The sequence below is a fragment of the Oncorhynchus kisutch genome, linkage group LG14, assembly GCF_002021735.2.
Source record: "Oncorhynchus kisutch isolate 150728-3 linkage group LG14, Okis_V2, whole genome shotgun sequence".
NCBI lineage: Eukaryota > Metazoa > Chordata > Actinopteri > Salmoniformes > Salmonidae > Oncorhynchus > Oncorhynchus kisutch.
The window spans coordinates 2,747,594-2,771,684 of record NC_034187.2 but is presented as its reverse complement, the minus strand read 5'-3'; the positions used below and the strand labels follow the sequence as shown (position 1 = coordinate 2,771,684).

General features: G+C 48.2%; 1 protein-coding gene across 3 annotated transcripts in view; it reads left to right on the top strand.

Moving 5' to 3' along the window:
• LOC109884295 (dynactin subunit 1) overlaps positions 1 to 24,091 on the top strand; it is a 110,808-nt gene that overhangs the window by 2,775 nt on the left and 83,942 nt on the right. For all 3 annotated transcript variants that reach the window (XM_031787635.1, XM_031787634.1, XM_031787633.1), the window contains exons 2-3: positions 13,075 to 13,326; positions 14,378 to 14,456. In XM_031787635.1, coding sequence (XP_031643495.1) covers positions 13,075 to 13,326; positions 14,378 to 14,456 — 331 coding nt within the window. The remainder of the gene's footprint in view (positions 1 to 13,074; positions 13,327 to 14,377; positions 14,457 to 24,091) is intronic.

Below are 24,091 nucleotides of genomic sequence, written 5' to 3'. Positions count from 1 at the left end.
GAGTGGGTTAGTGTCTGGGAGGGGGCTGCCTATGGATAGGAGTGGGTTAGTGTCTGGTAGGGGGCTGCCTGTGTAGAGGAGTGGGTTAGTGTCTGGGAGGGGGCTGCCTGTGTAGAGGAGTGGGTTAGTGTCTGGTAGGGGGCTGCCTGTGGATAGTAGTGGGTTAGTGTCTGGGAGGGGGCTGCCTGTATAGAGGAGTGGGTTAGTGTCTGGGAGGGGGCTGCCTTTGTAGAGGAGTGGGTTAGTGTCTGGTAGGGGGCTGCCTGTGGATAGGAGTGGGTTAGTGTCTGGTAGGGGGCTGCCTGTGTAGAGGAGTGGGTTAGTGTCTGGTAGGGGGCTGCCTGTGGATAGTAGTGGGTTAGTGTCTGGGAGGGGGCTGCCTGTATAGAGGAGTGGGTTAGTGTCTGGTAGGGGGCTGCCTGTACAGAGGAGTGGGTTAGTGTCTGGTAGGGGGCTGCCTATATAGAGGAGTGGGTTAGTGTCTGGTAGGGGGCTGCCTGTGTAGAGGAGTGGGTTAGTGTCTGGTAGGGGGGCTGCCTGTGTAGAGGAGTGGGTTAGTGTCTGGTAGGGGGCTGCCTGTGTAGAGGAGTGGGTTAGTGTCTGGGAGGGGGCTGCCTGTATAGAGGAGTGGTTTAGTGTCTGGTAGGGGGCTGCCTATATAGAGGAGTGGGTTAGTGTCTGGTAGGGGGCTGCCTGTGTAGAGGAGTGGGTTAGTGTCTTGTAGGGGGCTGCCTATATAGAGGAGTGGGTTAGTGTCTGGGAGGGGGCTGCCTATATAGAGGAGTGGGTTAGTGTCTGGTAGGGGGCTGCCTGTATAGAGGAGTGGGTTAGTGTCTGGTAGGGGGCTGCCTATGGATAGGAGTGGGTGAGTGTCTGGTAGGGGGCTGCCTGTGTAGAGGAGTGGGTTAGTGTCTGGTAGGGCGCTGCCTGTATAGAGGAGTGGGTTAGTGTCTGGTAGGGGGCTGCCTGTACAGAGGAGTGGGTTAGTGTCTGGTAGGGGGCTGCCTATATAGAGGAGTGGGTTAGTGTCTGGTAGGGGGCTGCCTGTGTAGAGGAGTGGGTTAGTGTCTGGTAGGGGGCTGCCTGTGTAGAGGAGTGGGTTAGTGTCTGGTAGGGGGCTGCCTGTGTAGAGGAGTGGGTGAGTGTCTGGTAAGGGGCTGCCTGTATAGAGGAGTGGGTTAGTGTCTGGTAGGGGGCTGCCTATATAGAGGAGTGGGTTAGTGTCTGGTAGGGGGCTGCCTGTGGATAGGAGTGGGTGAGTGTCTGGTAGGGGGCTGCCTATGGATAGGAGTGGGTGAGTGTCTGGTAGGGGGCTGCCTGTATAGAGGAGTGGGTTAGTGTCTGGTAGGGGGCTGCCTGTACAGAAGAGTGGGTTAGTGTCTGGTAGGTGGCTGCCTATATAGAGGAGTGGGTTAGTGTCTGGTAGGGGGCTGCCTGTGGATAGGAGTGGGTTAGTGTCTGGTAGGGGGCTGCCTGTGGATAGGAGTGGGTGAGTGTCTGGTAGGGGGCTGCCTGTATAGAGGAGTGGGTTAGTGTCTGGTAGGGGGCTGCCTGTACAGAAGAGTGGGTTAGTGTCTGGTAGGTGGCTGCCTATATAGAGGAGTGGGTTAGTGTCTGGTAGGGGGCTGCCTGTGGATAGGAGTGGGTTAGTGTCTGGTAGGGGGCTGCCTGTATAGAGGAGTGGGTTAGTGTCTGGTAGGGGGCTGCCTGTGGATAGGAGTGGGTTAGTGTCTGGTAGGGGGCTGCCTGTGTAGAGGAGTGGGTTAGTGTCTGGTAGGGGGCTGCCTGTATAGAGGAGTGGGTTAGTGTCTGGTAGGGGGGCTGCCTGTGTAGAGGAGTGGGTTAGTGTCTGGTAGGGGGCTGCCTGTATAGAGGAGTGGGTTAGTGTCTGGTAGGGGGCTGCCTGTGTAGAGGAGTGGGTTAGTGTCTGGGAGGGGGCTGCCTATGGATAGGAGTGGGTTAGTGTCTGGTAGGGGGCTGCCTGTATAGAGGAGTGGGTTAGTGTCTGGGAGGGGGCTGCCTATGGATAGGAGTGGGTTAGTGTCTGGTAGGGGGCTGCCTGTGTAGAGGAGTGGGTTAGTGTCTGGGAGGGGGCTGCCTGTGTAGAGGAGTGGGTTAGTGTCTGGTAGGGGGCTGCCTGTGGATAGTAGTGGGTTAGTGTCTGGGAGGGGGCTGCCTGTATAGAGGAGTGGGTTAGTGTCTGGGAGGGGGCTGCCTTTGTAGAGGAGTGGGTTAGTGTCTGGTAGGGGGCTGCCTGTGGATAGGAGTGGGTTAGTGTCTGGTAGGGGGCTGCCTGTGTAGAGGAGTGGGTTAGTGTCTGGTAGGGGGCTGCCTGTGGATAGTAGTGGGTTAGTGTCTGGGAGGGGGCTGCCTGTATAGAGGAGTGGGTTAGTGTCTGGTAGGGGGCTGCCTGTATAGAGGAGTGGGTTAGTGTCTGGGAGGGGGCTGCCTGTGTAGAGGAGTGGGTTAGTGTCTGGTAGGGGGGCTGCCTGTGGATAGGAGTGGGTTAGTGTCTGGTAGGGGGCTGCCTGTATAGAGGAGTCAATGGGTGTGTTGACTGTTAGCCTACCTACAGGCAATGGGTGTTGACTGTTAGCCTACCTACAGTCAATGGGTGTGTTGACTGTTAGCCTACCTACAGTCAATGGGTGTTGACTGTTAGCCTACCTACAGTCAATGGGTGTTGACTGTCAGCCTACCTACAGTCAATGGGTGTTGACTGTTAGCCTACCTACAGTCAATGGGTGTTGACTGTTAGCCTACCTACTTACTCTATGTACAGTTTCCGGTGTTGTTTATGTGCAGTCTGGATGAGAGGAGTGTTAGACTAACCTACATGGTGTCTGTGTACAGCACTGTTACCTTCCTCCTGTCTGTGGGGTCTGGGTTTTTCAAGAGGTTTGTGGTGTGTGTTGGGTTGAGATCTGTGTTTGTATGGGCCGGAGAGGTGGAGGGGTGTAGGGGTGTATGAGGTATGTCTTAGCTAGTGTTTATGGTTGTTTAGTGTTGGCTGTAGTTACAGTTGAAGTCAAATACATTTAAACTCAGTTTTCCACAATTCCTGACATTTAATCCAAGTAAAAATTCCCTGTTTTAGGTCAGTTAGGATCAACCACTTCATTTTAAGAATGTGAAATGTCGCAATAGTAGTAGAGATAATCATTTTGTCCCATTCCTCCTGACAGAGCTGGTGTAACTGAGTCAGGTTTGTAGGCCTCCTTCCTTCTGACAGAGCTGGTGTAACTGAGTCAGGTTTGTAGGCCTCCTTCCTCCTGACAGAGCTGGTGTAACTGAGTCAGGTTTGTAGGCCTCCTTCCTCCTGACAGAGCTGGTGTAACTGAGTCAGGTTTGTAGGCCTCCTTCCTCCTGACAGAGCTGGTGTAACTGAGTCAGGTTTGTAGGCCTCCTTGCTCGCACATGCTTTTTCGGTTCTGCCCGCAAATTGTCTATAGGATTGAGGTCAGGGCTTTGTGACGGCCACTCCAATACCTTGACTTTTGTTGTCCTTAAGCCAAAACTATAGTTTGTTTAACAAGAAATGTGTGGAGTGGTTGAAAAACAACCTACGTCTGGCACCAAACTACGTGTATGTAAACATCTGACTTCAACTGTATATTGCTGTTGTTACTGGAAAACCAGTCTCAGCTCCGAGGCCCTGGATCACTTCCTGTTTGTCATAAGACACTGACTCAGGAGGGATGACATCACAGCTGTTATGGGAAGGAGCGATGACATCATAGCTATACCTTGTCAGATCTGTCAGGGAAATGCTGAATACTTGTTGACATGAAGCCCTGGTCGAAGAAGTGCACCATATAGGGGATAGATTGCCATTTGGGAATGTCCTTATGTGTACTTTACAGTCCACACTGAGGACTTGACCTGGTTTAGTACTAACTCTGTTAGCTGGTAGGGCCCTGTTAGCTGGTAGGGCCCTGTTTGGTGCCAGACTCAGTGGTGTAGCTGTTAGCTGGTAGGGCCCTGTTTGGTGCCAGACTCAGTGGTGTAGCTGTTAGCTGGTAGGGCCCTGTTAGCTGGTAGGGCCCTGTTTGGTGCCAGACTCAGTGGTGTAGCTGTTAGCTGGTAGGGCCCTGTTTGGTGCCAGACTCAGTGGTGTAGCTGTTAGCTGTAGGGCCCTGTTTGGTGCCAGACTCAGTGGTGTAGCTGTTAGCTGGTAGGGCCCTGTTTGGTGCCAGACTCAGTGGTGTAGCTGTTAGCTGGTAGGGCCCTGTTTGGTGCCAGACTCAGTGGTGTAGCTGTTAGCTGGTAGGGCCCTGTTTGGTGCCAGACTCAGTGGTGTAGCTGTTAGCTGTAGGGCCCTGTTTGGTGCCAGACTCAGTGGTGTAGCTGTTAGCTGTCGGGCCCTGTTAGCTGGTAGGGCCCTGTTTGGTGCCAGACTCAGTGGTGTAGCTGTTAGCTGGTAGGGCCCTGTTTGGTGCCAGACTCAGTGGTGTAGCTGTTAGCTGTAGGGCCCTGTTTGGTGCCAGACTCAGTGGTGTAGCTGTTAGCTGTCGGGCCCTGTTTGGTGCCAGACTCAGTGGTGTAGCTGTTAGCTGGTAGGGCCCTGTTTGGTGCCAGACTCAGTGGTGTAGCTGTTAGCTGGTAGGGCCCTGTTTGGTGCCAGACTCAGTGGTGTAGCTGTTAGCTGTAGGGCCCTGTTTGGTGCCAGACTCAGTGGTGTAGCTGTTAGCTGTCGGGCCCTGTTTGGTGCCAGACTCAGTGGTGTAGCTGTTAGCTGGTAGGGCCCTGTTTGGTGCCAGACTCAGTGGTGTAGCTGTTAGCTGGTTGGGCCCTGTTTGGTGCCAGACTCAGTGGTGTAGCTGTTAGCTGTAGGGCCCTGTTTGGTGCCAGACTCAGTGGTGTATCTGTTAGCTGGTAGGGCCCTGTTTGGTGCCAGACTCAGTGGTGTAGCTGTTAGCTGGTAGGGCCCTGTTTGGTGCCAGACTCAGCGGTGTAGCTGTTAGCTGGTAGGGCCCTGTTTGGTGCCAGACTCAGTGGTGTAGCTGTTAGCTGTCGGGCCCTGTTAGCTGGTAGGGCCCTGTTTGGTGCCAGACTCAGTGGTGTAGCTGTTAGCTGTAGGGCCCTGTTTGGTGCCAGACTCAGTGGTGTAGCTGTTAGCTGTCGGGCCCTGTTTGGTGCCAGACTCAGTGGTGTAGCTGTTAGCTGGTAGGGCCCTGTTTGGTGCCAGACTCAGTGGTGTAGCTGTTAGCTGGTTGGGCCCTGTTTTGTGCCAGAGTCAGTGGTGTAGCTGTTAGCTGGTTGGGCCCTGTTTGGTGCCAGACTCAGTGGTGTAGCTGTTAGCTGTAGGGCCCTGTTTGGTGCCAGACTCAGTGGTGTATCTGTTAGCTGGTAGGGCCCTGTTTGGTGCCAGACTCAGTGGTGTAGCTGTTAGCTGGTAGGGCCCTGTTTGGTGCCAGACTCAGCGGTGTAGCTGTTAGCTGGTAGGGCCCTGTTTGGTGCCAGACTCAGTGGTGTAGCTGTTAGCTGGTAGGGCCCTGTTTGGTGCCAGACTCAGTGGTGTAGCTGTTAGCTGGTAGGGCCCTGTTCGGTGCCAGACTCAGTGGTGTAGCTGTTAGCTGGTAGGGCCCTGTTCGGTGCCAGACTCAGTGATGGAAGTGTTAGCTGGTAGGGCCCTGTTCGGTGCCAGACTCAGTGGTGAAGCTGTTAGCTGGTAGGGCCCTGTTCGGTGCCAGACTCAGTGATGGAAGTGTTAGCTGGTAGGGCCCTGTTCAGTGCCAGACTCAGTGGTGTAGCTCTTAGCTGGTAGGGCTCTGTTCGGTGCCAGACTCAGGGGTCTAGCTGTTAGCTGTAGGGCCCTGTTCGGTGCCAGACTCAGTGGTGTAGCTGTTAGCTGGTAGGGCCCTGTTCGGTGCCAGACTCAGTGGTGTAGCTGTTAGCTGGTAGGGCCCTGTTTGGTGCCAGACTCAGTGGTGTAGCTGTTAGCTGGTAGGGCCCTGTTCGGTGCCAGACTCAGTGATGGAAGTGTTAGCTGGTAGGGCCCTGTTCGGTGCCAGACTCAGTGGTGAAGCTGTTAGCTGGTAGGGCCCTGTTCGGTGCCAGACTCAGTGATGGAAGTGTTAGCTGGTAGGGCCCTGTTCGGTGCCAGACTCAGTGGTGTAGCTCTTAGCTGGTAGGGCTCTGTTCGGTGCCAGACTCAGGGGTCTAGCTGTTAGCTGTAGGGCCCTGTTCGGTGCCAGACTCAGTGGTGTAGCTGTTAGCTGGTAGGGCCCTGTTCGGTGCCAGACTCAGTGGTGTAGCTGTTAGCTGGTAGGGCACTGTTTGTTTCCAGACTCAGTGGTATAGCTGTTAGCTGGTAGGGCCCTGTTCGGTGCCAGACTCAGTGATGGAAGTGTTAGCTGGTAGGGCCCTGTTCGGTGCAAGACTCAGTGGTGTAGCTCTTAGCTGGTAGGGCCCTGTTCGGTGCCAGACTCAGTGGTATAGCTCTTAGCTGGTAGGGCTCTGTTCGGTGCCAGACTCAGGGGTCTAGCTGTTAGCTGTAGGGCCCTGTTCGGTGCCAGACTCAGTGGTGTAGCTGTTAGCTGGTAGGGCCCTGTTCGGTGCCAGACTCAGTGGTGTAGCTGTTAGCTGGTAGGGCCCTGTTTGGTGCCAGACTCAGTGGTGTAGCTGTTAGCTGGTAGGGCCCTGTTCGGTGCCAGACTCAGTGATGGAAGTGTTAGCTGGTAGGGCCCTGTTCGGTGCCAGACTCAGTGGTGAAGCTGTTAGCTGGTAGGGCCCTGTTCGGTGCCAGACTCAGTGATGGAAGTGTTAGCTGGTAGGGCCCTGTTCGGTGCCAGACTCAGTGGTGTAGCTCTTAGCTGGTAGGGCTCTGTTCGGTGCCAGACTCAGGGGTCTAGCTGTTAGCTGTAGGGCCCTGTTCGGTGCCAGACTCAGTGGTGTAGCTGTTAGCTGGTAGGGCCCTGTTCGGTGCCAGACTCAGTGGTGTAGCTGTTAGCTGGTAGGGCACTGTTTGTTTCCAGACTCAGTGGTATAGCTGTTAGCTGGTAGGGCCCTGTTCGGTGCCAGACTCAGTGATGGAAGTGTTAGCTGGTAGGGCCCTGTTCGGTGCAAGACTCAGTGGTGTAGCTCTTAGCTGGTAGGGCCCTGTTCGGTGCCAGACTCAGTGATGTAGCTCTTAGCTGGTAGGGCTCTGTTCGGTGCCAGACTCAGGGGTCTAGCTGTTAGCTGTAGGGCCCTGTTCGGTGCCAGACTCAGTGGTGTAGCTGTTAGCTGGTAGGGCACTGTTTGTTTCCAGACTCAGTGGTATAGCTGTTAGCTGGTAGGGCCCTGTTTGTCATTGTGTGTGTGTGTGTGTGTGTGTGTGTGTGTGTGTGTGTGTGTGTGTGTGTGTGTGTGTGTGTGTGTGTGTGTGTGTGTGTGTGTGTGTGTGTGTGTGTGTGTGTGTGTGTGTGTGTGTGTGTGTGTGTGTGTAAGAGTAGAGTAGTATTAAATCATTAAGGATGCTTCCTCCTTCTGCAGCATGGTGAACTGGGCTACATCCCAAATGGTTGCCCAATACCCAAGACTCTAAAAAGTAGTGCACTATATACTACAAAAGTAGTGCACTATATAGCGGATAGGGTGCCCTTTGGGTTGTGTCCTTGGTCTCAGGCTCAGGCTGAGTATTGTATAAAACATAATGAATCTTTAATTTCATCTTGCTTGGTGCTCTTCAACTAGTCCACCAAAGCACTTCGTACCAAGGATGCTTGAGCAATAGAGTGAGCAATAGTCCCTATTCAAATGGAACAGCTCATACTCTGCAGTACCACGGAAATAGTGCTCTGTTGTTGTAGTACAGACGAGTGTAGTGTATCTGTTTTAGTAATAAGAGCAGCAGTAATGTTGTAGTGCAGCTGTTCCTACATGAGTAACACTCTAGGACTACTATAGGACTACTACCTACTATAGGACTACTACCTACTATAGGACTACTACCTACTATAGGACTACTACCTACTATAGGACTACTACCTACTATAGGACTACTACCTACTATAGGACTACTACCTACTATAGGACTACTACCTACTATAGGACTACTACCTACTATAGGACTACTACCTATAGGACTACTACCTACTATAGGACTACTACCTACTATAGGACTACTACCTACTATAGGACTACTACCTACTATAGGACTACTACCTACTATAGGACTACTACCTACTATAGAACTACTATAGGACTACTACCTACTATAGGACTACTACCTACTATAGGACTACTACCTACTATAGGACTACTACCTACTATAGGACTACTACCTACTATAGGACTACTACCTACTATAGGACTACTACCTACTATAGGACTACTACCTACTATAGAACTACTATAGGACTACTACCTACTATAGGACTACTACCTACTATAGGACTACTACCTACTATAGGACTACTACCTACTATAGGACTACTACCTACTATAGGCACTAACCTACTATAGACTACTACCTACTATAGGACTACTACTATATAGGACTACTACCTACTATAGGACTACTACCTACTATAGGACTACTACCTACTATAGACTACTACCTTACTATAGGACTACTACCTACTATAGGACTACTACCTACTATAGGACTACTACCTACTATAGGATACTACCTACTATAGGACTTACTACCTACTATAGACTACTAGACTACTATATCGGACTACTACCTACTATAGGAGTACTACCTACTATAGGACTACTACCTACTATAGGACTACTACCTACTATAGGACTACTACCTACTATAGGACTACTACCCTACTATAGAACTACTATAGGACTACTACCTACTATAGGACTACTACCTACTATAGAACTACTATAGGACTACTATAGGACTACTACCTACTATAGAACTACTATAGGACTACTATAGGACTACTACCTACTATAGGACTACTACTACTATAGGACTACTACCTACTATAGGACTACTACCTACTATAGGACTACTATAGGACTACTACCTACTATAGAACTACTATAGGACTACTATAGGACTACTACCTACTATAGGACTACTACCTACTATAGGACTACTACCTACTATAGGACTACTATAGGACTACTACCTACTATAGAACTACTATAGGACTACTACATACTATAGGACTACTACATACTATAGGACTACTATATACTATAGGACTACTACCTACTATAGGACTACTACATACTATAGGACTACTACCTACTATAGGACTACTACCTACTATAGGACTACTACCTACTATAGGACTACTATAGGGACTACTACCTACTATAGGACTACTATAGGACTACTACCTACTATAGGACTACTATAGGACTACTACATACTATAGGACTACTACCTACTATAGGACTACTATAGGACTACTACCTACTATAGGACTACTACCTACTATAGGACTACTATAGGACTACTACCTACTATAGAACTACTATAGGACTACTACATACTATAGGACTACTACATACTATAGGACTACTACCTACTATAGGACTACTACATACTATAGGACTACTACCTACTATAGGACTACTACCTACTATAGGACTACTACCTACTATCAGACTACTACCTACTATAGGACTACTACCTACTATAGGACTACTACCTACTATAGGACTACTACCTACTATAGGACTACTATAGGACTACTACCTACTATCGGACTACTACCTACTATAGAACTACTACCTACTATAGGACTACTACCTACTATAGGACTACTACCTACTATCGGACTACTACCTACTATAGAACTACTACCTACTATAGGACTACTATAGGACTACTACCTACTATAGGACTACTACCTACTATAGAACTACTACCTACTATAGGACTACTATAGGACTACTACCTACTATCGGACTACTACCTACTATAGGACTACTATAGGACTACTACCTACTATCGGACTACTACCTACTATAGGACTACTACCTACTATCGGACTACTACCTACTATAGAACTACTACCTACTATAGGACTACTATAGGACTACTACCTACTATAGAACTACTACCTACTATAGGACTACTACCTACTATAGGACTACTACCTACTATCGGACTACTACCTACTATAGGACTACTACCTACTATAGGACTACTACCTACTATAGGACTATTACCTACTATAGGACTACTATAGGACTACTATAGGACTACTACCTACTATAGGACTACTATAGGACTACTATAGGACTACTATAGGACTACTACCTACTATAGGACTACTACCTACTATCGGACTACTACCTACTATAGGACTACTACCTACTATAGGACTACTTTAGGACTACTATAGGACTACTATAGGCCTACTACCTACTATCGGACTACTACCTACTATAGGCCTACTATAGGACTACTACCTACTATCGGACTACTACCTACTATAGGACTACTATAGGACTACTACCTACTATAGGACTACTACCTACTATAGGACTACTATAGGACTACTATAGGACTACTATAGGACTACTACCTACTATCGGACTACTACCTACTATAGGACTACTATAGGACTACTACCTACTATCGGACTACTACCTACTATAGGACTACTATAGGACTACTACCTACTATAGGACTACTACCTACTATAGGACTACTATAGGACTACTACTTACTATAGGACTACTATAGGACTACTATAGGACTACTACCTACTATCGGACTACTACCTACTATAGGACTACTATAGGACTACTATAGGACTACTATAGGACTACTATAGGACTACTACCTACTATAGAACTACTATAGGACTACATAGGACTACTACCTACTATAGGACTACTATAGGACTACTTACCTACTATAGGGACTACTATAGGACTACTATAGGACTACTACCTACTATAGGACTACTATAGGACTACTACCTACTATAGGACTACTACCTACTATAGGACTACTATAGGACTACTACCTACTATCGGACTACTACCTACTATAGAACTACTACCTACTATAGGACTACTATAGGACTACTACCTACTATAGGACTACTACCTACTATAGGACTACTATAGGACTACTACCTACTATCGGACTACTACCTACTATAGAACTACTACCTACTATAGGACTACTATAGGACTACTACCTACTATAGGACTACTACCTACTATAGGACTACTATAGGACTACTACCTACTATCGGACTACTACCTACCTATAGGACTACTATAGGACTACTATAGGATTACTACCTACTATCGGACTACTACCTACTATAGAACTACTACCTACTATAGGACTACTATAGGACTACTATAGGATTACTACCTACTATCGGACTACTACCTACTATAGAACTACTACCTACTATAGGACTACTATAGGACTACTATAGGACTACTACCCTACTATAGGACTACTACCTACTATAGGACTACTATAGGAACTACTACCTACTATCGGACTACTACCTACTATAGAACTACTACCTACTATAGGACTACTATAGGACTACTACCTACTATAGGACTACTACCTACTATAGGACTACTACCTACTATAGGACTACTACCTACTATAGGACTACTACCTACTATAGGACTACTACATACTATAGGACTACTACATACTGTAGGACTACTACAGTACTATGTCATCCAGTCTAACCTACTATAGGACTACTACATACTATAGGACTACTATAGGACTACTACCTACTATAGGACTACTATAGGACTACTACATACTATAGGACTACTACATACCATAGGACTCCTATAGGACTACTATATACTATAGGACTACTACCTACTATAGGACTACTATAGGACTACTACATACTATAGGACTACTATATGACTACTACATACTATAGGACTACTACCTACTATAGGACTACTACCTACTATAGGACTACTACCTACTATAGGACTACTACATACTATAGGACTACTACGTACTATAGGACTACTACCTACTATAGGACTACTATAGGACTACTATAGGACTACTACATACTATAGGACTACTACCCTACTATAGGACTACTATAGGACTACTACATACCATGGGACTCCTATAGGACTACTATATACTATAGGACTACTACCTACTATAGGACTACTACCTACTATAGAAACTACTATAGGACTACTACATACTATAGGACTACTATAGGACTACTACATACTATAGAACTACTACCTCTTATAGGACTACTACCTACTATAGGACTACTACCTACTATAGGACTACTACCTCTTATAGGACTACTACCTACTATAGGACTACTACCTACTATAGGACTACTACCTACTATAGGACTACTACCTCTTATAGGACTACTACCTACTATAGGACTACTACCTACTATAGGACTACTACATACTATAGGACTACTAAATCAAATCAAAATCAAATCCAATGTATTTATATAGCCCTTCGTACATCAGCTGATATCTCAAAGTGCTGTACAGAAACCCAGCCTAAAACCCCAAACAGCAAGCAATGCAGGTGTAGAAGCACTACCTACTATAGGACTACTATATGACTACTACATACTATAGGACTACTATCTACCCAGACCACCAGTAGTGAACTAACCTCCTGTCCTCTGTCATCCAGTCTAACCTCCTGTCCTCCATACCACTAGTCCTCCAGACCACTAGTAGTGAACTAACCTCCTGTCCCCCAGACCACTAGTAGTGAACTAACCCCCTGTCCTCCAGACCACTAGTAGTGAACTAACCTCCTGTCCTCCAGACCACTAGTAGTGAACTAACCTCCTGTCCTCCAGACCACTAGTAGTGAACTAACCTCCTGTCCTCCAGACCACTAGTAGTGAACTAACCTCCTGTCCTCCAGACCACTAGTAGTGAACTAACCTCCTGTCCTCCAGACCACTAGTAGTGAACTAACCTCCTGTCCTCCAGACCACTAGTAGTGAACTAACCTCCTGTCCTCCAGACCACTAGTAGTGAACTAACCTCCTGTCCTCCAGACCACTAGTAGTGAACTAACCTCCTGTCCTCCAGACCACTAGTAGTGAACTAACCTCCTGTCCTCCAGACCACTCGTAGTGAACTAACCTCCTGTCCTCTGTCCTCCAGACCACCAGTAGTGGCAGCAGCAGGATGAGTTCAGACGGGGGTGGCCGGCCGGCCAAGGTGGGTTCCCGGGTGGAGGTGATTGGGAAGGGGCACCGCGGAACAGTGGCATATATCGGTGCAACGCTCTTCTCCACAGGGAAGTGGGTGGGAGTGATCCTCGACGAGTCGAAGGGGAAGAACGATGGCACAGTCCAGGGGAAGAGATACTTCACCTGCCATGAGAACCATGGCATCTTCGTACGGCAGTCACAGGTAGGTACCACAACTGGGTTATGGGGACTATTATCAATGGACAGAACAGACAGGCCTGTGTGGGTTATGGTGACTATTATCAATAAACAGAACAGACAGGCCTGTGTGGGTTATGGTGACTATTATCAATGGACAGAACAGACAGGCCTGTGTGGGGTATGGTGACTATTATCAATGGACAGAACAGACAGGCCTGTGTGGGTTATGGTGACTATTATCAATGGACAGAACAGACAGGCCTGTGTGGGTTATGGTGACTATTATCAATGGACAGAACAGACAGGCCTGTGTGGGTTATGGTGACTATTATCAATGGACAGAACAGACAGAACAGACAGGCCTGTGTGGGTTATGGTGACTATTATCAATGGACAGAACAGACAGGCCTGTGTGGGTTATGGTGACTATTATCAATGGACAGAACAGACAGAACAGACAGGCCTGTGTGGGTTATGGTGACTATTATCAATGAACAGAACAGATAGAAGAGACAGACCTGTCTGGGTTATGGTGAGCCTGCAGTAGGTGCGAGCTACAAAGGTTGCTGTGGATACCAAATAATTCATATTCAGTTGCTTTGTGATCAGATTTCATCCCTCTTTCCCTCTCCTCTCCTCTCCTCTCCTCTCCTCTCCTCTCCTCTCCTCTCCTCTCCTCTCCTCTCCTCTCCTCTCCTCTCCTCTCCTCTCTTGCTACCTCCTCTCCTCTCCTCTCCTCTCCTCTCCTCTCCTCTCCTCTCCTCTCCTCTCCTCTCCTCTCCTGTCACTTCCTCTCCTGTCACTTCCTCTCCTCTCCTCTCCTCTCACTTCCTCTCCTCTCCTCTCCTGTCACTTCCTCTCCTCTCCTCTCCTCTCCTCTCCTCTCCTCTCCTCTCCTCTCCTCTCCTCTCCTCTCCTCTCCTCTCCTCTCCTCTCCTCTCCTCTCCTCTCACTTCCTCTCCTCTCCTCTCCTCTCCTCTCCTCTCCTCTCCTCTCCTCTCCTCTCCTCTCCTCTCCTCTCCTGTCACTTCCTCCTCTCCTCTCCTCTTCTCCTCTCCTCCTCCCTCCATCAGATCCAACTGGTTGATGATGGAGCAGACACCACCTCTCCTGACACCCCAGAACCGGCCTCCAACAAGGTCCCCAAACACGGTGATGACACAAAGACAGAACGCACAGAGACAGAACACAGAGAGACAGAACACAGAGAGACAGAACACAGAGAGAGAGAACACACAGAGACAGAACACAGAGACAGAACGCACAGAGACAGAACACACAGAGACAGAACACAGAGAGACAGAACACAGAGAGACAGAACACAGAGAGACAGAACACACAGAGACAGAACACACCGAGACAGAACACAGAGACAGATTGAACACAGAGACAGAACACAGGTACAGAACACACAGAGACAGAACACAGAGACAGATTGAACAGAGACAGAACACAGAGACAGAACACAGAGACAGAACACAGAGACAGATTGAACAGAGACAGAACACAGAGACAGAACACACAGAGACAGAACACACAGAGACACAACGCACAGAGACAACGCACAGAGACAGAACGCACAGAGACAGAACGCACAGAGACAGAACGCACAGAGACAGAACGCACAGAGACAGAACGCACAGAGAGAGAACACACAGAGACAGAATACACAGAGACAGAACACAGAGAGACAGAACACACAGAGCCCTAACACACAGAGACCGAACACACAGAGACAGAACACACAGAGACAGAACACACAGAGACAGAACACACAGAGACAGAACACACAGAGACAGAACACACAGAGACCGAACACACAGAGACAAAACACAGAGAGAGAGAACACACAGAGACAGAACACACAGAGACAGAACACACAGAGACAGAACACACAGAGACAGAACACACAGAGACAGAACACACAGAGAGAGAACACACAGAGAGATCAGAGAGCTTGAGGATCAGAGAGGCTTGAGGATCAGAGAGGCTTGAGGTGAAAGGATGTGAACTTGTGAGGGACAGGGCAGGAGAGGTGTGTGTGAGAACATCTCTCTCTCTCTATTAGAGACCAGAGACTATGTTCTGAGGTACTGCTTGGTATAGAGGTGCCAATGGGCCGTTGCCATGGTTAACAACTCACTGCTGCAGTGAAGGGGAGATATTCTGTTTTTGGAAATGACACAGAGAGAGGAGAGAGAGAGAGAGACTAGAGAGAGTGAGGAGAGAGAGAGGGGGACGCAGAGGAGAGAGAGAGGAGAGAGAGAGGGGAGAGAGCAGAGGAGAGAGAGAGAGAGAGAGAGACGAGAGGGGGGGGGGGGGAAGAGAGAGAAGAGAAGAGAGAGGGGGGGGGAGAGGAGAGAGAGCGGGGGGGAGAGATAGGAGAGACGAGAGGAGCAGAGAGAGGCTTGTTGGGGAGAGAGGAGCAGAGAGAGAGAGAGAGCAAGGGAGGAGAGGAGAGAGAGGGCGGGGGAGGAGAGGAGAGAGAGGAGAGATGAGAGAGAACAAGGGGGGAGAGAGAGATTAGAGAATAGAAGAGAGAGGGAGAGAGAGAGAGAAGAGAGGGCGAGAAGCAGAGGGGAAGAGGGAGGAGAGAGAGAGACATTAGGGCCCTGGTCAACAGTAGTTTACTTTTGATAAAATACTTTAAATGTTGAAAGATAATGATGAAATAATTCCACTCTGAAACCTTATATGTATGAAATTGATTAGAATCCTAAATTATAATCTGATGTGTGTAGTCTTAGTCAGAATTAGGATAAACAATATATCTGTAAAGTGGAAAAAACACAGACTGTATGAGCAAAATTTGGTGCCGACCTGGCTAGTCCTCTGAGAGACTTGGGACAGGGAGTACTTCTCATGGTCTTCCTAATCTTTGTCGGCTGGGTGGTGATACCGTATGTGCGTAAGGAGACAGTACAAATGGATGGTTTTGTACAACATTTTGACTATTTTATTATTATATTTCTATCTGCTTCATTCAACCAGAATCTTTTAGGTCAACAGTAGTGCAGTTTTTAGGGAATAGGGTCCTGGTCAACAGTAGTGCAGTTTTTAGGGAATAGGGTCCTGGTCAACAGTAGTGCAGTTTTTAGGGAATAGGGCCCTGGTCAACAGTAGTGCAGTTTTTAGGGAATAGGGCCCTGGTCAACAGTAGTGCAGTTTTTAGGGAATAGGGCCCTGGTCAACAGTAGTGCAGTTTTTTAGGGAATAGGGCCCTGGTCAACAGTAGTGCAGTTTTTAGGGAATAGGGCCCTGGTCAACAGTAGTGCAGTTTTTAGGGAATAGGGTCCTGGTCAACAGTAGTGCAGTTTTTTAGGGAATAGGGCCCTGGTCAACAGTAGTGCAGTTTTTAGGGAATAGGGCCCTGGTCAACAGTAGTGCAGTTTTTAGGGAATAGGGCCCTGGTCAACAGTAGTGCAGTTTTTAGGGAATAGGGCCCTGGTCAACAGTAGTGCAGTTTTTAGGGAATAGGGCCCTGGTCAACAGTAGTGCAGTTTTTAGGGAATAGGGCCCTGGTCAACAGTAGTGCAGTTTTTAGGGAATAGGGCCCTGGTCAACAGTAGTGCAGTTTTTAGGGAATAGGGCCCTGGTCAACAGTAGTGCAGTTTTTAGGGAATAGGGCCCTGGTCAACAGTAGTGCAGTTTTTAGGGAATAGGGTCCTGGTCAACAGTAGTGCAGTTTTTAGGGAATAGGGCCCTGGTCAACAGTAGTGCAGTTTTTAGGGAATAGGGCCCTGGTCAACAGTAGTGCAGTTTTTAGGGAATAGGGCCCTGGTCAACAGTAGTGCCGTTTTTTAGGGAATAGGGCCCTGGTCAACAGTAGTGCCGTTTTTAGGGAATAGGGCCCTGGTCAACAGTAGTGCAGTTTTTAGGGAATAGGGCCCTGGTCAACAGTAGAGCAGTTTTTAGGGAATAGGGTCCTGGTCAACAGTAGTGCAGTTTTTAGGGAATAGGGCCCTGGTCAACAGTAGTGCAGTTTTTAGGGAATAGGGCCCTGGTCAACAGTAGTGCAGTTTTTAGGGAATAGGGTCCTGGTCAACAGTAGTGCAGTTTTTAGGGAATAGGGCCCTGGTCAACAGTAGTGCAGTTTTTAGGGAATAGGGTCCTGGTCAACAGTAGTGCAGTTTTTAGGGAATAGGGCCCTGGTCAACAGTAGTGCAGTTTTTAGGGAATTAGGGCCCTGGTCAACAGTAGTGCAGTTTTTAGGGAAATAGGGTCCTGGTCAACAGTAGTGCAGTTTTTAGGGAATAGGGTCCTGGTCAACAGTAGTGCAGTTTTTAGGGAATAGGGCCCTGGTCAACAGTAGTGCAGTTTTTAGGGAATAGGGCCCTGGTCAACAGTAGTGCAGTTTTTAGGGAATAGGGTCCTGGTCAACAGTAGTGCAGTTTTTAGGGAATAGGGCCCTGGTCAACAGTAGTGCAGTTTTTAGGGAATAGGGTCCTGGTCAACAGTAGTGCAGTTTTTAGGGAATAGGGTCCTGGTCAACAGTAGTGCATTTTTTAGGGAATAGGGTCCTGGTCAACAGTAGTGCAGTTTTTAGGGAATAGGGCCCTGGTCAACAGTAGTGCAGTTTTTAGGAGATAGGGCCCTGGTCAACAGTAGTGCAGTTTTTAGGGAATTAGGGCCCTGGTCAACAGTAGTGCAGTTTTTAGGGAATAGGGCCCTGGTCAACAGTAGTGCAGTTTTTAGGGAATAGGGCCCTGGTCAACAGTAGTGCAGTTTTTTAGGGAATAGGGCCCTGGTCAACAGTAGTGCAGTTTTTAGGGAGAATAGGGCCCTGGTCAACAGTAGTGCAGTTTTTTAGGGAATAGGGCCCTGGTCAACAGTAGTGCCGTTTTTTTAGGGAATAGGGCCCTGGTCAACAGTAGTGCAGTTTTTAGGGAATAGGGCCCTGGTCAACAGTAGTGCAGTTTTTAGGGAATTAGGGCCCTGGTCAACAGTAGTGCAGTTTTTAGGGAATAGGGCCCTGGTCAACAGTAGTGCAGTTTTTAGGGAATAGGGCCCTGGTCAACAGTAGTGCAGTTTTTAGGGAATAGGGTCTGGTCAACAGTAGTGCAGTTTTTAGGGAATAGGGCCCTGGTCAACAGTAGTGCAGTTTTTAGGGAATAGGGCCCTGGTCAACAGTAGTGCAGTTTTTAGGGAATAGGGCCCTGGTCAACAGTAGTGCAGTTTTTAGGGAATAGGGTCCTGGTCAACAGTAGTGCAGTTTTTAGGGAATAGGGCCCTGGTCAACAGTAGTGCAGTTTTTAGGGAATAGGGTCCTGGTCAACAGTAGTGCAGTTTTTTAGGGAATAGGGCCCTGGTCAACAGTAGTGCAGTTTTTAGGGAATAGGGTCCTGGTCAACATTAGTGCAGTTTTTAGGGAATAGGGCCCTGGTCAACAGTAGTGCAGTTTTTAGGGAATAGGGCCCTGGTCAACAGTAGTGCAGTTTTTAGGGAATAGGGCCCTGGTCAACAGTAGTGCAGTTTTTAGGGAATATGGCCCTGGTCAACAGTAGTGCAGTTTTTAGGGAATAGGGCCCTGGTCAACAGTAGTGCAGTTTTTAGGGAATAGGGTCCTGGTCAACAGTTAGTGCAGTTTTTAGGGAATAGGGCCCTGGTCAACAGTAGTGCCGTTTTTAGCGAATAGGGCCCTGGTCAACAGTAGTGCAGTTTTTAGGGAATAGGGTCCTGGTCAACAGTAGTGCAGTTTTTAGGGAATAGGGCCCTGGTCAACAGTAGTGCAGTTTTTAGGGAATAGGGCCCTGGTCAACAGTAGTGCAGTTTTTAGGGAATAGGGTTCCTGGTCAACAGTAGTGCAGTTTTTAGGGAATAGGGCCCTGGTCAACAGTAGTGCAGTTTTTAGGAGGAATAGGGTCCTGGTCAACATTAGTGCAGTTTTTAGGGAATAGGGCCCTGGTCAACAGTAGTGCAGTTTTTAGGAATAGGGCCCTGGTCAACAGTAGTGCCAGTTTTTAGGGAATAGGGCCCTGGTCAACAGTAGTGCAGTTTTTAGGGAATATGGCCCTGGTCAACAGTAGTGCAGTTTTTAGGGAATAGGGCCCTGGTCAACAGTAGTGCAGTTTTTAGGGAATAGGGTCCTGGTCAACAGTAGTGCAGTTTTTTAGGGAATAGGGCCCTGGTCAACAGTAGTGCCGTTTTTAGCGAATAGGGCCCTGGTCAACAGTAGTGCAGTTTTTAGGGAATAGGGTCCTGGTCAACAGTAGTGCAGTTTTTAGGGAATAGGGTCCTGGTCAACAGTAGTGCAGTTTTTAGGGAATAGGGTCCTGGTCAACAGTAGTGCAGTTTTAGGGAATAGGGCCCTGGTCAACAGTAGTGCAGTTTTTAGGGAATAGGGTCCTGGTCAACAGTAGTGCAGTTTTTAGGGAATAGGGTCCTGGTCAACAGTAGTGCAGTTTTTAGGGAATAGGGCCCTGGTCAACAGTAGTGCAGTTTTTAGGGAATAGGGCCCTGGTCAACAGTAGTGCAGTTTTTAGGGAATAGGGTCCTGGTCAACAGTAGTGCAGTTTTTAGGGAATAGGGCCCTGGTCAACAGTAGTGCAGATTTTTAGGGAATAGGGGCCTGGTCAACAGTAGTGCAGTTTTTAGGGAATAGGGTCCTGGTCAACAGTAGTGCAGTTTTTAGGGAATATGGCCCTGGTCAACAGTAGTGCAGTTTTTTGTGAATATGGCCGTGGTCAACAGTAGTGCATTTTTTAGGGAATAGGGCCCTGGTCAACAGTAGTGCAGTTTTTAGGGAATAGGGCCCTGGTCAACAGTAGTGCAGTTTTTAGGAGATAGGGCCCTGGTCAACAGTAGTGCAGTTTTTAGGCAATAGGGTCCTGGTCAACAGTGGTGCAGTTTTTAGGGAATAGGGCCCTGGTCAACAGTAGTGTAGTTTTTAGGGAATAGGGCCCTGGTCAACAGTAGTGCAGTTTTTAGGGAATAGGGTCCTGGTCAACAGTAGTGCAGTTTTAGGGAATAGGGCCCTGGTCAACAGTAGTGCAGTTTTAGGCAATAGGGTCCTGGTCAACAGTGGTGCAGTTTTTAGGGAATAGGGCCCTGGTCAACAGTAGTGCCGTTTTTAGGGAATAGGGCCCTGGTCAACAGTAGTGCAGTTTTTAGGGAATAGGGTCCTGGTCAACAGTAGTGTAGTTTTTAGGGAATAGGGTCCTGGTCAACAGTAGTGCAGTTTTTAGGGAATATGGCCCTGGTCAACAGTAGTGCAGTTTTTAGGGAATATGGCCCCTGGTCAACAGTAGTGCAGTTTTTAGGGAATAGGGCCCTGGTCAACAGTAGTGCAGTTTTAGGGAATAGGGCCCTGGTCAACAGTAGTGCAGTTTTTAGGGAATAGGGCCCTGGTCAACAGTAGTGCAGTTTTTAGGCAATAGGGTCCTGGTCAACAGTGGTGCAGTTTTTAGGGAATAGGGCCCTGGTCAACAGTAGTGTAGTTTTTAGGGAATAGGGCCCTGGTCAACAGTAGTGCAGTTTTAGAGATAGGGCCCTGGTCAACAGTAGTGCAGTTTTTAGGGAATTAGGGCCCTGGTCAACAGTAGTGCAGTTTTTAGGGAATAGGGCCCTGGTCAACAGTAGTGCAGTTTTTAGGGAATAGGGCCCTGGTCAACAGTAGTGCAGTTTTTAGGGAATAGGGCCCTGGTCAACAGTAGTGCAGTTTTTTAGGGAATAGGGCCCTGGTCAACAGTAGTGCAGTTTTTAGGGAATAGGGCCCTGGTCAACAGTAGTGCCGTTTTTAGGGAATAGGGCCCTGGTCAACAGTAGTGCAGTTTTTAGGGAATAGGGCCCTGGTCAACAGTAGTGCAGTTTTTAGGGAATTAGGGCCCTGGTCAACAGTAGTGCAGTTTTTAGGGAATAGGGCCCTGGTCAACAGTAGTGCAGTTTTTAGGGAATAGGGCCCTGGTCAACAGTAGTGCAGTTTTTAGGGAATAGGGTCCTGGTCAACAGTAGTGCAGTTTTTTAGGGAATAGGGCCCTGGTCAACAGTAGTGCAGTTTTTAGGGAATAGGGCCCTGGTCAACAGTAGTGCAGTTTTTAGGGAATAGGGCCCTGGTCAACAGTAGTGCAGTTTTTAGGGAATAGGGTCCTGGTCAACAGTAGTGCAGTTTTTAGGGAATAGGGCCCTGGTCAACAGTAGTGCAGTTTTTAGGGAATAGGGTCCTGGTCAACAGTAGTGCAGTTTTTAGGGAATAGGGCCCTGGTCAACAGTAGTGCAGTTTTTAGGGAATAGGGTCCTGGTCAACATTAGTGCAGTTTTTAGGGAATAGGGCCCTGGTCAACAGTAGTGCAGTTTTTAGGGAATAGGGCCCTGGTCAACAGTAGTGCAGTTTTTAGGGAATAGGGCCCTGGTCAACAGTAGTGCAGTTTTAGGGAATATGGCCCTGGTCAACAGTAGTGCAGTTTTTAGGGAATAGGGCCCTGGTCAACAGTAGTGCAGTTTTTAGGGAATAGGGTCCTGGTCAACAGTAGTGCAGTTTTTAGGGAATAGGGCCCTGGTCAACAGTAGTGCCGTTTTTAGCGAATAGGGCCCTGGTCAACAGTAGTGCAGTTTTTAGGGAATAGGGTCCTGGTCAACAGTAGTGCAGTTTTTAGGGAATAGGGCCCTGGTCAACAGTAGTGCAGTTTTTAGGGAATAGGGCCCTGGTCAACAGTAGTGCAGTTTTTAGGGAATAGGGTCCTGGTCAACAGTAGTGCAGTTTTTAGGGAATAGGGCCCTGGTCAACAGTAGTGCAGTTTTTAGGGAATAGGGTCCTGGTCAACATTAGTGCAGTTTTTAGGGAATAGGGCCCTGGTCAACAGTAGTGCAGTTTTTAGGGAATAGGGCCCTGGTCAACAGTAGTGCAGTTTTTAGGGAATAGGGCCCTGGTCAACAGTAGTGCAGTTTTTAGGGAATATGGCCCTGGTCAACAGTAGTGCAGTTTTTAGGGAATAGGGCCCTGGTCAACAGTAGTGCAGTTTTTAGGGAATAGGGTCCTGGTCAACAGTAGTGCAGTTTTTAGGGAATAGGGCCCTGGTCAACAGTAGTGCCGTTTTTAGCGAATAGGGCCCTGGTCAACAGTAGTGCAGTTTTTAGGGAATAGGGTCCTGGTCAACAGTAGTGCAGTTTTTAGGGAATAGGGTCCTGGTCAACAGTAGTGCAGTTTTTAGGGAATAGGGTCCTGGTCAACAGTAGTGCAGTTTTTAGGGAATAGGGCCCTGGTCAACAGTAGTGCAGTTTTTAGGGAATAGGGTCCTGGTCAACAGTAGTGCAGTTTTTAGGGAATAGGGTCCTGGTCAACAGTAGTGCAGTTTTTAGGGAATAGGGCCCTGGTCAACAGTAGTGCAGTTTTTAGGGAATAGGGCCCTGGTCAACAGTAGTGCAGTTTTTAGGGAATAGGGTCCTGGTCAACAGTAGTGCAGTTTTTAGGGAATAGGGCCCTGGTCAACAGTAGTGCAGTTTTTAGGGAATAGGGGCCTGGTCAACAGTAGTGCAGTTTTTAGGGAATAGGGTCCTGGTCAACAGTAGTGCAGTTTTTAGGGAATATGGCCCTGGTCAACAGTAGTGCAGTTTTTAGTGAATATGGCCGTGGTCAACAGTAGTGCATTTTTTAGGGAATAGGGCCCTGGTCAACAGTAGTGCAGTTTTTAGGGAATAGGGCCCTGGTCAACAGTAGTGCAGTTTTTAGGAGATAGGGCCCTGGTCAACAGTAGTGCAGTTTTTAGGCAATAGGGTCCTGGTCAACAGTGGTGCAGTTTTTAGGGAATAGGGCCCTGGTCAACAGTAGTGTAGTTTTTAGGGAATAGGGCCCTGGTCAACAGTAGTGCAGTTTTTAGGGAATAGGGTCCTGGTCAACAGTAGTGCAGTTTTTAGGGAATAGGGCCCTGGTCAACAGTAGTGCAGTTTTTAGGCAATAGGGTCCTGGTCAACAGTGGTGCAGTTTTTAGGGAATAGGGCCCTGGTCAACAGTAGTGCAGTTTTTAGGGAATAGGGCCCTGGTCAACAGTAGTGCAGTTTTTAGGGAATAGGGTCCTGGTCAACAGTAGTGTAGTTTTTAGGGAATAGGGTCCTGGTCAACAGTAGTGCAGTTTTTAGGGAATATGGCCCTGGTCAACAGTAGTGCAGTTTTTAGGGAATATGGCCCTGGTCAACAGTAGTGCAGTTTTTAGGGAATAGGGCCCTGGTCAACAGTAGTGCAGTTTTTAGGGAATAGGGCCCTGGTCAACAGTAGTGCAGTTTTTAGGGAATAGGGCCCTGGTCAACAGTAGTGCAGTTTTTAGGCAATAGGGTCCTGGTCAACAGTGGTGCAGTTTTTAGGGAATAGGGCCCTGGTCAACAGTAGTGTAGTTTTTAGGGAATAGGGCCCTGGTCAACAGTAGTGCAGTTTTTAGGGAATAGGGTCCTGGTCAACAGTAGTGCAGTTTTTTAGGGAATAGGGCCCTGGTCAACAGTAGTGCAGTTTTTAGGCAATAGGGCCCTGGTCAACAGTAGTGCAGTTTTTAGGGAATAGGGCCCTGGTCAACAGTAGTGCAGTTTTTAGGGAATTGTTCCCTGGTCAACAGTAGTGCAGTTTTTAGGGAATAGGGCCCTGGTCAACAGTAGTGCAGTTTTTAGGGAATAGGGTCCTGGTCAACAGTAGTGCAGTTTTTAGGGAATAGGGCCCTGGTCAACAGTAGTGCAGTTTTTAGGGAATAGGGTCCTGGTCAACAGTAGTGCAGTTTTTAGGGAATAGGGCCCTGGTCAACAGTAGTGCAGTTTTTAGGGAATAGGGTCCTGGTCAACAGTAGTGCAGTTTTTAGGGAATAGGGCCC